The sequence below is a fragment of the Mesocricetus auratus genome, unplaced genomic scaffold (assembly GCF_017639785.1).
Source record: "Mesocricetus auratus isolate SY011 unplaced genomic scaffold, BCM_Maur_2.0 Super-Scaffold_100015, whole genome shotgun sequence".
NCBI lineage: Eukaryota > Metazoa > Chordata > Mammalia > Rodentia > Cricetidae > Mesocricetus > Mesocricetus auratus.
The window spans coordinates 3239682-3256912 of NW_024429198.1; the positions used below are offsets into that span (position 1 = coordinate 3239682).

At 40.7% G+C, this 17231-nt stretch overlaps 1 protein-coding gene across 4 annotated transcripts in view; it reads right to left on the minus strand.

Annotated features, from left to right (window-relative positions):
* The window catches only part of Osmr (oncostatin M receptor), a 63838-nt gene that overhangs the window by 9597 nt on the left and 37010 nt on the right, over positions 1-17231 (minus strand). Inside the window, exons 10-16 of one of the 4 annotated variants that reach the window (XM_040757582.1) lie at positions 6926-7002; positions 5932-6154; positions 5125-5340; positions 3437-3616; positions 2347-2451; positions 1108-1281; positions 73-240 (exon numbers count right to left, since the gene is read on the minus strand). In XM_040757582.1, coding sequence (XP_040613516.1) covers positions 73-240; positions 1108-1281; positions 2347-2451; positions 3437-3616; positions 5125-5340; positions 5932-6154; positions 6926-7002 — 1143 coding nt within the window. Of the gene's footprint in view, positions 1-72; positions 241-1107; positions 1282-2346; positions 2452-3436; positions 3617-5124; positions 5341-5931; positions 6155-6925; positions 7003-17231 lie in introns of those variants that run through there. The other 3 variants (XM_040757583.1, XM_040757584.1, XR_005881579.1) reach the window with 3 other exon arrangements.

Sequence of the window (17231 nt, forward strand, 5' to 3'; positions counted from 1 at the left end):
TTGAAATTTGCTGATCTAGACAAAATGTAAGAACTTGATCTTGAGGGCAACATTTGATTTGGAGAAACTCACAGTTCTCATCTGGAGTCGTGACCTTTGTGAATGTTTCATTGGGGCCTTGGCCAGCACTGGTGTACGGAGTGACGAGAAACTCATAGAGGGATTCTGGTTGAAGGTTTTCCACAGTGAATGACTTTTGCTCGGGGTCTTTGATTTCATATTCACAGAGCACTGAATTATCTGAATTGAAAAACAATGTCGTTATCAGAGGAATCATATTAAGAGTGTGGTAGTGCTTGCCTAGCACACAGAGGCCCGGGGTTTAGTTCCCACCACCGCACACTCTGGACATGATGGCACGTGCCTTTTATCCCAGCGGGAGGAGCAGAAGGTCAAGGCCATCTTCAGTTAACCAGTGAGTTCATGCCAGCCTGGGATACATGGAACTGTGACTTATTAAGAAGAAGAAAGAGACGAGGAGCAGAGACCGTGTGGGAGGGCTGAGTGTGGATAACCCCAGCTATTTCAGGACCAACCGCAAAACCAAATTATAATCTCACCGATTTCAAAGATGTGTCACTAAGTAAACAAAATATCCACTACAGGTCCTACAACTCCGCCGAATACAATAAGCACACACCAGGGAAGAAAAGAAACCGACACCAGAAATGTGGCTTACAGACACACTTTATACTCTTAACATACGGAAGGCCCTGGCTTTGTTCCTCAGCACCACAAACAGATAAGGGAATAAAATATTATAACATTTGCCAAAGTTTTTTTTTGTTGTTGTTGTGTTTTTTAAGAAGGGCCTGGAAAAAGCAAGCAAGTTTTCCAAGTAGAAGGATTTCTTAAGGGGCTGATGGCCATGTCTGCATTATTTTTGAAGTGAATTAAAATACCACTTCCTGTACTCACACCCCTTTTGTTTGCCTATTGATTCTAAAATGATGTGGAGCATCAGCCTGGTCCCTGGCCTGGTCCCTAGCCTGGCCTGGTCACATAGGGACCTGTTCATGCTTTTTCCTAGCTCCAGGGCAGACTCAGCATCAATTTCATTGCTTTCTGAATGGTGCGATAAGTCTAGGTGACAAAAGCAAGCATCACCTGAAAGACTCGTCCTTTTCCCTTTTGGGTGGCACTGCATCTCCTTGGATTTCAAGTACACACGGTACCCTTCTATAAAAGCAGACTGGAAGTCGCTGTCATAACCCGGCCAGCTCAGGATGAAGGAGTTGGAGGTAAAGTTATTAATGATCACTTTCGGGTTCTCCAGAGGAGCTAGGAAAGAAAAATGGGGAATGGACTCAGAGCATGCATGCAAACTAATCAGACCACAGGCAGCTCTGAACACTAAGAACTTGTGTCAAGTTAAGGAGACCTGTCTTTTCCCCCTGATAATGTATAGCCAGATACAGGAGAGCTGGGAGGGGATGTGCAGTTGCCTCCTTCAAGGCTTCCGGAGATGAAGACCTAAACACCCAGAGAGATTAAATAACTTAGAGAAAAGTCATAGGGTGGGGGGAGTAAAAACAAAAGGTCTGTCTTAGTACTGATTCTGCCTCGAAGTCTCAACAGTATTTTCTGATCCCTAGAATCTACAGACATGAAGAAGAAGGAACAGGAGAGTCAAGATGTAATCAAAGATGTGAGAGGAGATTTGATGAATCCAGTGCCAGGGACAAGGCAATGCATGTACCAGACACTCTGGGAATGTACAGGGTGCATCCTGGCCCCGTCATGCACACACTTGCGAATGCATGCACGTGGATATATGGGCACACACACACACACACACACAGAGAGAGAGAGAGAGAGAGAGAGAGAGAGAGAGAGAGAGAGAAATACTTAGCAAAAATTAGACTGGGCACAAGAGGTTTACAACTTGAAGCTAGAAGCTGCTTGGAGATAAAATGTATAGTTTCTCAGTGAAAGTCACTGTAATCATTCTAAATTGTCCAATGATAGGTGGCTTGGCATATGCAGAGGGAGGTGCTTTCAAGTCACAGAAGTAGCACTGTGGTCAATTAGTATTTTGTGGCATTAATCAAGAAAGCAGTTAACAAACTTTGTAGAGTGAGATCCTATTTTTATTTAAACGTGTGTATCCATATAGAGAAATGGGTATTGTCTTTTAGGGTGTTAAAATTATCAATGATACACCGTCTTTCATGCAACATTTTATAAATCTCCTTTAATGAAGATTTTAAAATTTTAATGTAATTTCTAAAATAAATGGGACCATAAAACTAAGCTTGGGAAGGGAATCTTCCTAAACACAAAGCTATGAGTACACGGATGGCTCAGAACAAGTCTTCTTGACGCAAGCCAACACCGTCTACTTACCCAGTTCCTGTGTGTATCCCGTTTGTTTCTCTAGTAACTGAGCATTCTGTTGCACAGATTTTTCAAAAATTCTGAAGTTGTACCGAACCCCTGGTTTAAAAGCATCTGGAGAAGAGAAGTCAAGGGTTTTTTAACAAGACAGAATGACATCATCTGTGTTGAAAAGAAAGGACGACCAATGAGTGCGCACTTTCCTAGTAGTTTCTTTCTCAAAATCTTTCATCTTTTCCTCCTCTACTCCTACCCTCTTGCTGCTAGACCTCAGAATCTTCTATGTTGTGACCATGGTGCTATCTGGAAAGTTCTACAGAGACTGCCATCTACTCTGGAGCCAGGACCCTCAGCTTACATGCATAGAACTGGTATGGAACTGGACCAGACTCACCAACTACTCTAACACCGCTCTTGATATCAAATGTCCTTACAGTATTTGCCTTCTGTCCTCCCATTAACACTCAGAATCTTGAAAGCCTGACTTCCCCTCCCTTTGGTCCTCTTTCACCTGCAGCCCTGTAGACAGCCTGCAAAGCTCTTGGGCCCGGAATCTTGCAGGAACCTGCACCACTTTCTGGGTCTAGACAATTCCCACATCAGTCCTTCAGCCATAGATGATGCACCCGTGCCTCCTGCTTAAGCCACCCATTGGAGCCCCTTTGACTTCCCTAAAACATCAGGAGTCTTCAAATTGTAGATTCGGTAAAAGAGGTGAGCGTTCATGTCTGCAAGTTTATTGAAACTGAAAGCTGATTTTTTTTTGTTGTTTCTGTCAACTCCATGCCCTAAACATATCCCAAGTATGTGCTGTTCTCTGCATCTGTAAAAGCTTTCTGCACATGGTTCCATTGTCCCTCTAATTTAGGGGGGGGGATTATTAAAATCTGTACTTGGGTCTACATTTGCATATTCTGCTGTAGTAGATTTTGAGCCCAGAGATCAGAATCTATTCTCATTAAATCTGATCTCCAAACAACCATGCTGTATTCATTTCAGCATTGTTAGCCTAGGACAGAGTACCTGTACATTAGAACGGAAGTCTAAGTTGAACTTGCTGCAAGGGGGATATGCAAAGAGGAGGGCTGAGAGTTCTCACCTGAGGTGATGTTGGTGCTTGTGGTATTGGGACCTAGGTTCTTCCATTTCAAATCACAGTGTTGGTCCCGGGAATGTGCACACCAGTCCACAACATAGCCTAAAGCATCTCCAGATAAAGGCTCCCAAGAAATATGGAATCCATCCTTTGTACCTTTAATTCTTTTTTCATGGACCTCTTCTGTACAGAAACAAATGGAATAATACTCCTGATTCAGTTCATTGTATTTCTTTTGCAATTTCCAAGTAAGGACATAAGTCAACACATGCCATGTTTGTTTATAGTTTTGGTTTAAAATGTCTCTTAAAGGCTTCTGTACCGAAAACTTTGGTCCCCAGATTATGGCACTTTCTGGAAGCAGAGAGACCCTTCAAATGTTGACACTGGAAGATGGAAGTTAGAATACTGAGCATGCTATAAAAGAAGATATTGGGATTCTGGTTCTGTCCTCTCTCTGCTTCCCAAGCACTTTGAGGTGAGCAGCTTTTGCTCCACCAGAAGCTACCCGCCATGATATCCATCCTTCCCACAATGCTAACCAACCATGATATCAGTCTCTACAACTATGGACTAAACAAACTCAATCTTCTTAAAAGTTGTTTCTCTCTGGTACTTCATCCAAACAGGTGAGAGCTCCTAATGACTATATAGGATGAGTGCAGGTGTTCCTCACTATCTCCATTCTTCAAATCATATTTGCAGCTTCAAGGACATAGCTTGCTAAGCATTGGGGCCCTAAGTTTGGAATGTCTTCTCTAAGTGGTTCATTTGTAATGTATTTGTATGATTCATTTTCAGAAGTGCCTCCAGTAAGCATAGGCTCAGCTACAAAGAACAGGAAACACTGGAGCCTTGCTGACAACTTGCTAAAGACACTACCAGCCAAATGAAAAGCATGAAGTAGCAAACTACTAAGAGTCAAGCTTTCCTGAAAGGCCATCTACCTGATATGTTTTAAATAAATAGAATGCAAAATATTTAGATTAGCCCAGCATAGGTTGTGTTTGGAAAAAGACAACAGTACACAACAGTACACGGCAGAGGGAAAGGTAAGACCCAATTGTTCAGCCAAAGAGGACATGTAGGGTTACAAAAACTGTTTTCCATGCTCCATCAATGGCCATCATGGGTTCACACCCAGTTTTGTAAAGTCATGAAATAAACTGCCTTGTTCCCACCATTCTGAGTTTCCAATGCTTTTCTTACAAAGTGCATTTCTCATGTGTATGAAAAAATTAAGAAGAAATGCCAGTTTTGGTGTGAGACAGATTTATTTCTTTGATAGAGGAAGGTGAAGAAGCTGTGTGGGTAAGCTTGAGCTGGGAACCAGCATCCTGAAGAAACCAGCTCAAAGACCTTATGCCTTGAGCTGTACACCCTGCTGTGTGCTCCTGCTGTGTAATAATGTCAGGACCCAGATGTATGAACAAAACCTTAGTTTCATGCCAATGTTAACTAGAAATTAGAACTGCCCGGTGTCACATGATGCCAAGGAGTCTAAAGTGCAGGATTTGGTGTAATTCTGTGAGAATGGGTAACATTCACCATCCTCAAGGTCCAAGTGTTGCCCTACTCCAGAGCATTAGAACTGGTTTCACACAGGACAGTTCTTTTTAAAAATAAAATGTCTGCTAATATGATTCACGAATGGAACCACACAGTCTTTCATAGCCCCACAGGCCTGGTACCTTTAGCAGCAAGAACTGAAGGATAGCATTGTTGCAAGGTGTGTGACCTCAGCATGTCAACTCCGTTTGCCTTTTGTCCACATGTGTACCTTTTCATAGCAGGTGACTGGGGATTTACTATGCCAGGATTTTTCTGCAGCTCAGTCAAGAGGGACATTAATGTCAGTCTTGGTTTCAGATGTGAGATCGCTTCCACTTTGTTCACTCTGTAGCTGGCTGAGAGATTAGCAGGTTATCATCTGCTGTTATTCTACAAACTTGGTCAAATTACAATGTCTCCTGGAAGAGCACATCGGCTACCCGTGTGATGTCTATGGGCTCCTTTGCCCCATCACTCTTTTCCCTCAGCATAGTCTCACTATGATAACAGGCTGGCCTCAAACTCATGATCCTCCTGCCTCAACCTCCTGAGTGTTGTGAATACAGGCATACTCCATATGGCTATTCCATATAGGTGACAACAGTGGGCAAATAGTGGTTACAGCACAGTTAATATGGTCCATATCCCACAAGTCACAAATCTCTAGGGCACTGTCTTGACTCTCGGAGAGGATTTGCTGTGGGATTGAATGTACTAAATGAATTTTAGATCATCTCTTAAATGTGCTGAAATATCTAGGGACAGAGTGTTTTGGGTCACTGTGAAGGCACAGTCACATTACAACCTGTAGATACACCCAGCTCCAAAGGAAGTGTCTAATAGCACATTGTTGCCTCAAGTTACTGTTTTATTTGTCTGTCACTACTTGGAAATATCACTAATATTTTGCTTAAGAATGTAAGCTAAATTGACCCATGCTGACTCACCATGTCCTGAATCATTAGAGAGGGCCATCACTGACTCAGGCGACACACCCATGCTGTTGTTGGCTGTGATGTGAATCTTGTAAGAACACATGTCAAGGCTCAGCTGTGTGCCAAGGGCTGGTGCCTGGACAGAGTAGTGTTCTGCCTCAGATGGTCGGTCTTGGTTTTCTACAACTATATTATAGGATACGATTTTGCCATTGGCCTGTGATTTTAATAGTGGCTGAAAAAAAAAGGTGATCCTTTCAAAATGAGCTTTACTGTAAAATTACTCTCTAATTACTTTTTCATTACCCATCCCTTAGCTGCCCAATCCACATACACCTAAGAACATACCCTCTCACATGCATACACACACCTATGTCAGTGACTCCTAAGATCTGCTCTCCCTGGGACAGACTGTATCCTGCTCTGTGTACCCTGAGATCTCAGATCAAGCAGCACCTGTCCCCTCAGGACGTGGACAGAACTCAGACATAGACTTAGCAGAGCCACACACATATATATGCAGAGGCCCAGGACACAAACTTGAGGGGAAAAGAAAAGCTGGAGGGGCTGTGGCCTTGTGCCAACTGCCTCCCATCACCGTGTTTTGGTGTGAGACAGTAAAGCCAGCCTTCTAGGTTGTCATGCAGCGTATTGGGCCAGGCAGAAGGATAATGTTGATCTTCCATTATAATTTAATAGCTTGATTTGAAACTTTTGTGTTTACATATAGTTAGGAGTAGGGTATGTGACTCTAGACATAGTTCCTGGTCTTAAACCTTGCAAAAGTTATGGTGGGTCTGAGTTGAACATACAGGAAATGTTCTAGAGATCAGAATTGGCCATCAGATGGGCTCAGGGAAGTTGTAGCCTAAGCACTAGGACAGGGTTTGGAGTGGCTCCTTCTGTCTGATGACCAGTCCTATGAGACTGACACCATGGTTTCTCCTGGCTGGGAGTACACTGCTATGCAGAGGCAGCAAGTCAGACCTGAAGCTGCACGCCTTACCTTCCAGAATAAGGTCACAACATGACTTCCATTCTCTGACCGCACTTGTCTCCACACATCAAGAGCCTGTGAGGGAGCTGAAATTAATCAAAGAAAAGTCCCGGGGTCATATCTGTGCCTTGTTTCTCATGTTCTAAGACAATGGTTATCAACCTTCCTAGTGCTACATGACCCTCTGGTGGCGTTGCAACCCGCATGTTGAACATCACTGTTCTAAGTCCTGTCGATTACTTGTCCTCCCTGGGACTTGCTGGTCAACCCTCTCATTTCTGTGACCTCTGTCCATACTGCTCACTAAGTACTCAGAGTGTGGACTTCAAATGTTTTCATTGAAGGCAAGGTGTTATAATGAGTTCACTGATGAATGATAATTAGGTGTTTATTGGGAAGGAACTTACACAGGCAACAGCAAGTAACTGTCACAGCATTTTTGCTTGAAGGATGCAGTCCTTGCCTCCCCATGCTCTCTGTGACCCAAGAGGTCTCCAAACCCAGCTCCTCTACCTTAAAATGGGTCACGTCTGTGCCTGTAACCATGTCCAAAGGGTGTGGCCACTGTTACAGGTTCACAGGCAAGATGTCACTACAATTCCCCTTTTAGTCTAAAGAAGGTGGTCTAGGCTTGATACTATATACAATGATAGCAAATATCAAGTATGCTCTCAAAGAAGGAAAGGTAAAAACATACACAATTTAAGACCTACTGCCAATGAAGCAACATAGAGCAGTTGGTATGAACTACATGTCCAGTCTCAGGGTAAAGGCATGATAACAGATTACTGCAAAGCTGTCCTAAACTAGACAGTTAAGTCTTTTACCTAACATTTCTATCTAAGAAAAAAGGACAATAGCTGTGATAGTCTACTCTTCAACCTCATCAAGGACCTGAGACTGAAGATAACGTTACTAGGGTAGGCAGGAAGTACAAGAGAGTGACTCCCAAAAGGTGCAGCAAAGACAGAAACAGCAGGCTCCCTGGACAGTCACCCAAGGTCTCACAGCAGCTGAGACCTAACCATACTCTTAAACTTTTCTAAAAGAGATACCCAAGTCTGACAGACCAACACAGAGGCAGGGAAGTTGAAAGACTGTCTTACCCTGACTTGGCAGGGTTCAGCAGTCTCTTTAAGTAAATCTCCTGCTAGCCCAGTAGGACAGAATGTTCAAAGTCAGCAGTTGAGGTAGGGGCAGTTCTTTGTTCAAGGGGCCAGTAGCTGAGGAGAGAATGAACTCCAGAAGGAGTGTCATCAGTGCCCCTCATACTCTCAGGAATAGCTTGGTGCTGTCAGGAGCAATTGTGCCTCATGTCAACAGAGTACTAAATTATTAAAACATTTAAATGTCATATTCTGTAGGTCTTTGAAGTGTTTGAAGATCAAATACCTATGTCTGACTAACCTCATAGGTATAAGAAGCATGGGTAACTACAATCTGTAATTCTCAGAAACATAATTGCTCAATGGCTGAAGCTTTCCAAAATAATTTAGCAAGGGCAATGACTTAAAATATGTAAATATATATATCAACAACAGAGGTAGAATTGAAATGTCTAGAAAAGAGGTAAAACTGTATAGTTCAACATGATAAAATATCCTAAATTGTGTCAATATACAATACACACACACACACACACACACACACACAGAGTTTTGTATTTCTGTGCAAAACATCGTAAACAGAAGCAAACCCTACACAGTCAACATACAAGAATCTAACAATGTAAGTTATCTATAGCTAATAGTTGCTAAAATTAGTTCTCAAGAAGATGTGTTAATCTACTTATATTCCATCCTAACCATACTCTTAAACTTTTCAAAAAGAGATACCCCGAGTCTGACCATCACCTTCCATACCCAACCCTACACAACTTAAGGCCAACCCTAAGCAGGTTTTTTTTTTTTTCAGCGACGAGAAAGAAAAAAAAATACCCTTAAAGCCAACAGTAAGGAAAGGGAGCATTGTTTTCTTAGAATTACTTCCTGCTTTAATGGGGGTGATGGTGACTCTATCGCATCCTGTAGGAAAAAAAAATAAAGCAATGGTAAAGTCTGGAGAGGACTAGCTATAACATTTGTAGCTAGTCTCTGAGTGGCAGGAGATGTGTGACTGAAGTTCTTACCTGAAGCTTTGGCCAGAGTGTTATAAGAAGGTGCACAATTTCAGCTAGCTAACCTGGAATTGTCTAGAGCAGTATTAGTCCCAAACGGGTCCTAGAGTGGTGTTTACTAGACATAAAGTTGAATCAAGTGGAGTCAATATAGTGGGACCCCATTTTCTTTCCAGAGACTTCAAAGATTGTTGTTAGGAAAGTTTATTGTTCACTGTGGAAAACATAAGCATTAATTTCAACACAGAAAGTTTAACTTTAATAGGTATACACACTAGAAGATGAGGAGAATTCTGGGAAATGTAACAATAAAGATGAAAATAAGATTTTTGAGAGATAACAGAGACAAATAATAGTCCCTAGATTTTGTTTTCTTCTGTCTTACACCAATAGGCTTTTTGATATGAGACAGAACTCTGAATTTTGTTTTAAAAACATACTTGCATTTAGAAAAGGAAAGCCAAATCCAGCTCCAAAGCCAGCATTGATTTTTATGTGAATCGGGACTATGACTACACTGGGAAGTGAGATACAAGTTTAGTATAAAGATTTTTGCCATGGATAGATATTGGTATCATAAGTCAGATTCTTCTTTGGTTGATGATTCTTTCTTGTTGGCTATCCTTTCTTCTACAGGCATCTACACCTCCAATGTCTTTGGACTTCTCTGAGTGGCATGTGATGCTTGTCTGAAGTTCATATCTGAACTGGCCAGAGTATTAAAAGAAGGTGCACCATCTCAGCTAGCTAATCTGGAATTGTGTAGAGCAGCGTTTACTAGTTCAGAGACATCAAGCTGAATCAAGTGGAATTGATGAAGTGGAGCTCCATCTTCTTTCCAGAGATTTCAATGATTGCTGCTAGGAAATTTTATTGTTTACTGTGGAAGACTTAAACATTAATATAAACACAGAAAGTTAAAATTTTTTTTTTTTGGTTTTTCGAGACAGCATTTCTCTGTGGCTTTGGAGGCTGTCCTGGAACTAGCTCTTGTAGACCAGGCTGGTCTCGAACTCATAGAGATCCGCCTGCCTCTGCCTCCCGAGTTCTGGGATTAAAGGCATGCACCACCACCGCCCAGCTGAAAGTTTAACTTTTATAGGTATGCATACTGGGAATTTTTGAAAGGTAACAGAGTTTTGACAAATAATAATCTCTAGATATATTTTGTTTTCTTCTGTCTTATACCAATTGGCTTTTTGATATGAAACAGAAACACTGAATTTTGTTTTAACAACATGCTTGAGTTTAGAGAAGGAAAGCCAAATCCAACTCCAAATCCAGCATTTATTTTTATGTGAATTGGGACTATAGCTGTACTGGGAAGTAAGGATATATAGGTAGAGAGATTTTACTATGAATAGATATTGATACCATAAGTGAGATTCTTATTTATTTGATGATTCTTTCTGGGTAGCTATCCTTTCTTCTTAGGAATCTACACCACCAATGTCTTTTTGCTTTTTGAAGATGGGTGTTTTCTGTTTGCCTATAAAGACAAGAACAGAACATTCCCCTGACCTTTGTGAGGTCTCTGTAGAACTTGTGGGATTTACTTTGGTAGATGACCTATCATTTCTCCTCACCAAGAAGTTTCTTTTGTTCAAATCAACTTTGATGGTATCCATAGCTTTTATTCTTCTGTAGAAAAAAAGGCAAAACCTCTTCCCCAACATAGTACATATCCTGGTTTCCATACTGAGGTCAACACACCCTTGAAGTATACTGGCTCATTTGGCTCAGAAGTTTTTTTCTATTGTCCAATGTCTTTCTGTGGCTGTTTTTCCTTTCTCATTAGCAGTAAGAAAGTTTAAGGTTAATAAAGCATTGTGTAATCTGTTTTTTTGGGGGGTCTTGGTTCCCTCTGTCTGTTTATAGATCATTTCCTTTAAAGTATGATTAGATCTCTTAACAACTGCTTGTCCGGTAGGATTGTGTAGTATAATAGTAATATGCTTCGTTTTATAATATTTAAAAACTGTTTAAATTTATTGGAGACATATGTGGGAGCATCCTCAGTTTTTATTTGTGCAGGTATACCCATAATAGTCATTACCTCTAATAGGTGTGTAATGACAGAACCAGCGTTTTCAGAGCTCAGAGCAGTTGCCCATTGAAATCCTGAAAATGTGTCTATTTTATGGTGTACATATTTTAATTTTCCAAATTCTGCAAAGTGAAACACATCCATTTGCCAAATTTCATTTCTATGTATACCGTTAGGGTTACTACCTGCTAGTAAAGGAGTTTGGTTATAGAAGAAACAAGTAGGACTTTTTTTTTTTTACTATTTCCTTAGCTTGTTGCCAAGTGATGGAAAAATCCTTTTTTAAACCTTTGCCATTCACATGGTGTTTTTTAAAATGAAATTACAAGGTCTCCAACATACTTCCCATTAATAAGCAATCAATTTCATCATTGCCTTGTGTTAGAAAACTTGGGAGACCCGTATGGGATCGGTAATGATGAGTCCTACTCTTGATTATTTCTTGTAGTTGTATAAATAATGAAGTTAATTCTGTACCACCACGAATAAATTCAGCAGTTTCAATGTGTAAGATGACTCTGTCTGCATATTGAGATTCAGCAACTATATTGAGAGTTTCGGTAAAATCCATAAGTACCATAAGAATGGTGTACAATTCTGCCTTTTGTACAGAGTTATAAGGGCTTTGAACTGCTTTACTTATTTCTCCTGATTATATCCTGCTTTACCTGATTTGTTTGCATCAGTGTAGAATGTAGGAACTCCAGAGATTGGTGTTTTCTTTACAATGCATGGAAGGAGCCAAATGGTTTTCTTTATAAATTTTATTCTCTCACTTTTGGGATAATTGTTGCTAATAGTTCCCAAAAAGTTACTGCACACTATTTGCCAATACTCATTACCTTTCCACACTGAGGAAATTTCCTCTTTAGTTAAAGGCACTATGATTTCTGCTGGATCCAGTCCTGTCAGTTGATGAAATCTTAATTTTCCTTTTAAAATTAAATCAGAAATCCTTTCTATATATGTTTTTAATTTTTATTCTGTTTATGTGGTAGAAATATCCATTCTAATATGATATCTTCCCTCTACACCAAAATTCCTGAAGGGTATTCCCTGGATGGTAATATAACTAGAATGAAGTTGAGCTTTGGATCCACATGGTCCACATGTGCCTCTAGTATTTTCTTTTTCTACACATTCTAATTCTTTTTCAGCTTCAGCATAATATTCTTGGACTATTTAAGTACTTGTCCCCTTTTAGGATCTTTTTCAAAAAATTTAGATCATGTCCTTCTACTCCAATAATAGTCTGTAGCTGGGACATCTCTCCTAGTAATTTTTGAAGATAATTAAGAATATGATATCAATCCCTTCTGATCTGTACTTCTGTGATCAAATTTTCTGTAGACCTATTTTATATAAAAATATAATTGACGGAATCTCCTCTTTGTATTTTTTCAGGGGCAATTTGTAGTCCCCAATGAAGCAAAACTTTCTTTACTTCCTCAAACATTTTTTCTAATATCTCTGCCTTAGAATCAGCCAATGATATATCATCCATATAATGGTAAATTACAGATTGGGGAAACTGTTTATGAAATGTTTCCAAAATATTGGCACAGGGTGAGACTATTTAACATTCCCTGTGATGCCGGGCGGTGGTGGCGCACGCCTTTAATCCCAGCACTCGGGAGGCAGAGGCAGGCGGATCTCTGTGAGTTCGAGGCCAGGCTGGACTGAAAGCCTCCAAAACAATACAAAGAAACCCTGTCTCGTAAAAACAAAACAAAACAAACAAACAAAAAAACCATTCCCTGTGATAGGAATTTACATTGACATATCTTGACCAGCTGAGAATTATTGTAGGAAGGCACCATGAAGGCTAATTTTCCCCTATATTTTTCTTGTAAATGTATAGTAAAGAAATAGTCTTTTATATCAATAACTATAATAGGCCATTCTTTAGGTATCAGAAAAGACAGGGTCATTCCAGGCTGTAGACAGCCCATTCATTGAGTTACTTCATTGATGGCTCTCAAATTTGTAAGCATTTTCCATTTCTTTTTAATAACAAATACTGGAGAATTCCAATGGCTAGTAGATCCTTGAATATGTCTAGCTATTCCTGAACTAGTTTTTCTAGAGCCTCTAGTTTCTCAGAAGTCATAGACCATTGCCCCACTCAGACAGATTCATCAGTTAGCCACTTTAAGGGCAGGGCTTTTGGTTCCAGTTCGACACTTGTATTCTGTTTTTGTACAGCCTGGATTGTTGGTGGTGTCTGTTTAATATCTTGTCTTACAATATTTTTTCCATAAACATGAGTTTGTTTATGGTTCATATCCGCTACTGAAGGAATATTAATCTGAGCATTCCATTGCTGCAATCAATCACTACCCCATAGATTTATTGCTATATTATCCACATATGGCCTCAGCCTTCCTCTTTGTCCTTTTAGCCCTATACATTCAACCAATCTCATTCTTTGTTTTACCTGAGATAGGGTTCCACTTCCTAAGAATTGAACGTTTACCTCCTGAAGAGGGCAACTTGGATGCCAAGATTTGTGTCAAGCAAACCTTCAAGCATAATGTTATTTATCTGTACTCTTAAATTTGGTCTTTGTTCATTTACAGAAGTCTGCCAAAATATATGCTTTTTGTTTTCTCCATGAATATTCTATTCATCATCCAAAGTTAATCTACCACCCAGAGCAGTATGATTTTTTACAATAGGCACTGGAGTTTCTAATTGTTCTGGGGTGAATTATCCTCCCCAGTGATTGGGAATGCCTGGACCATATTCGACATGGGAGCCTTTGAGAGCCCCTCCTCCCGCCAAGGAGTTACCCAATAGTAAAGGGTTTCCTTGCTTGTCTCTGGTCAATCTACATTCATTGGTCCAGTGTCGGGCTTTGCATCATCTTCTACATAATCCAGAATGTTGGGGCCTTCTGTTTGAGTTATTTCTAGAAGAAGCATTATTTCTAGGAATGCCTTGTCTACAATTTCTTCTCAGACCTCCTAATCTACCACAATTAAAACACTTGATATTTTGATATCTTTTCATACCTTTGGAGATTGCTTTTCTTACCCAAAAGACTCAATATTGGTTGTGTGCAGGGTCCACTCATCCATTGGTGCTGATCTGATCTCTAAGACCCAAGTACCTTTTTGTGTTCTAAATTGGCATTTTCAAAAGCCAGAGATTCAATGAGTACTTGTGTAGCATCTGGATCTGGTACCCCTAGTTGTACTGCTTTAGTCAACCTTTGCACAAATTCACTAACAAGTTCTTTTGGGCCTTGTATGACCTCAGTATATGGTTCAGTTCTTTTACCTGGTTCTTGAATCTTATCCCAAGCATTCAAAGCTGCTGTATGGCATAGGGACAAGATATGTTCATCATATGCAGCTTGAGTCTCTGCATCAGCATAAAGACCTTCACCAATAATTTTATCTTGGGGATCCTTATAACCTTTCTTTTGGTCTTGATGTTCAAGTGCTTTGGCCTCTTCGCTCCATAATGAATGCCACTGAATCTGGGGACTGATCTCAAGGACAGCCGAGACTGATTGGCTCCAGTCATTTAGGGTTATTCTTTAAATTATAGCCCATGACGCTACTAACTGCCTCACATATGATGAATGCATGTCATAAGAAACTACTGCTTCCTTAATACCTTTTTAAGTCTTTCATATGTATTGGCTGCCAATGACATTCCATGAATCCCTGTGGATGTTTCTTAATTGCTGGCTTTTCAGTAATGGTAACAGGATAGACCACAGCAGGTGGTGATGTTACAACCTTTGGTAAGTCATCTGACTCTGGGAGGTACTGGTGATGTTAAATCCCTTTCATTCTCTTTCGTTTGTCCCTCAGCTCTTAGACTCAGTTTTACGGTTTACTATGGCCTGTAATCTATTCACCATTGCTTCTCGGAGTGTTTGAATTTCCTAGGCAGTATAGACTTCTAAGGATTTAGTTAAATCAGTCACGCAAAGAGCACACGGAAATGTCGGCGGAGCATAGAGACCGGGTGCAGTCTTGCAAACCTGCAGTAGATAGAAAAACTGTGCCTACTTCCCACGTGCTTGTGCAGGCAAATCACAACACACTACTTCCTACTTGAGCTGGCACGAAAATCCCCACACTGGTCAGACTAAACCTCAGCACAAGTGATCTTTAATGCACGCCGGGCTTCGGGTAATAGCAGACTCGGGCGGCACAGACTACAGAAGTGTGAATTGTCCCTTTGTGGGACCCTAAAATGTGGTGAGGTTGTGCGCAGTCGATCCTGGGTCGTGGAATTCTGGCCAGCTAGACTACCAAGCCAACTGTGTGGGTCAGTCGTGGGGATCCACCCACTCTTGTTGGAGTGTCAAATGAAGGCAAGGCATTATAATGAGTTTACAGAACCAAGATGAATGATAGGTGTGTATCGGGAAAGAACTTACACAGGTAACAGCAAGTAACTGTCGCAGTGTTCCTGCACAAAGGATGCAGTCCTTGCCTTCCTGATGCTCTTCTGCGACCCAAAGGGATCCCAAACCCCAGCTCCTCTACCTTAAAATCGTCACATCCCACCTGTAACCATGTCCTAAGGGCACGGCTACTGTTACAGGTTCACAGGCAAGATGTCACTACATTTCAGTCTATATTAATTGTGCACGATACCATGTTACATTAAAAACATTTCCATAGAAGTTTATAGTAGGTTCTTTAAAATCAAAGATCAACTGCCCTTGAACACAGTACCAAACTTTGAAATTTATAAATTGGCCCCAGAGCACCTGGAAGTCATCAAAGAATTTTCATTTGTCAGAACAATTCTAAGAGGAGTTAGGTCAGTCCCCCCTCCCCGACTCCTTTTCTTTTTTTCTAGACAGCAACCCATTGCCATGTGAAAGGGTAAGATAGAGAAACACTAACCTGGGCCTTTGGGAACAGGAAGCCTAGGGGCTCTTACTGGCTTTCAGGTTTTCCTCCAGCTGGCCCCCTCTCTGGAGTCATAACCTGAAAATACTTCTTTGTTCCCTCTGCTTCCTGATCCTGTCAACTATCTCCTGTGGACACACAGGAGACATGCTGCCTGGTTCCCAAGTCATGGCACAATGCACAATGTACTGCTTCCAAGAGTCTCCATGCAAATAAACTGAAAGATGGGACTACTGCAGCCATGCTCTGGGCAAGCTCCAGAAACAGTTTGGAGATTGAAAAAGGGAAGTAAAGGCCCAGAAAACAACCTGCTTAAATGTTGTAGTCTCTTCTCTCTGGACTTGGTTCAGAAATTTATTTAAACTGAGAGTTGATTTGCACTGCATCTGTGTTCACTCCATTGATATATTAGGAAGACTCGTTTTTCCCATTTATCTATCTATGCATCTAAGTATCTATCTATGTATCTATGTATGTATCTATGTATGTATCTATCTATGTATCTATCTATCTATGTATCTATCTATGTATCTATGTATGTATGTATGTATGTATGTATGTATCTATCTATCTATCTATCTATCTATCTATCTATCTATCTATCTATCATCTATCTGTATTTTTCCAGTGTGAGGAATTGATCCCATGTCCTTGAGTATACTAGGCACACATTCTACTACTGAACCATCCCCCAACCCTAGCAAGCTGAACCAGTCTTTTAACTCAAGACTACTCTGGGTACCTCCCTTTAAAACAACTTGGGAGTGAATCCCAGGGCAATCACTCACTCTACCTCTCTGCCTTAGTAGTCTCCTATAGAACATTAGAATTAGAACAGTTCCTTTGGTAGAATATTATTTTAAGGAGTGTAACTGTTGTTTATGCTGCATTTGTTTAACTCTGTAAAGCTGTGATTCTTTGCCTGTCTGAAACACCTGATGGTCTATTACAAAGCTTTGTAACAAGGAGTACAAAGCATCACAAGCAATCACAGATTAGCTGCTCCCATTGCTTTATGGTGTGTCTGTTGTTCATTAACACCACAAACACAGCCAAGTCCCTTCAATCCTCGGGTACAAGTTGCCTTATCCAAAAAACAGATGACAGCCATGATTTATTATCTTGAACTGGAAAGGTCTGAGAGCTGGGCCAGGCCATTTCATCTCCCGATACCCACTTAAGTCCTGTGACATAGTTATTTGGAGAATACTCAGAACTGAAGAGACCTTAAGTACCAAAGACAATCAGAGGGGAACCCAGAGTACTAGCACT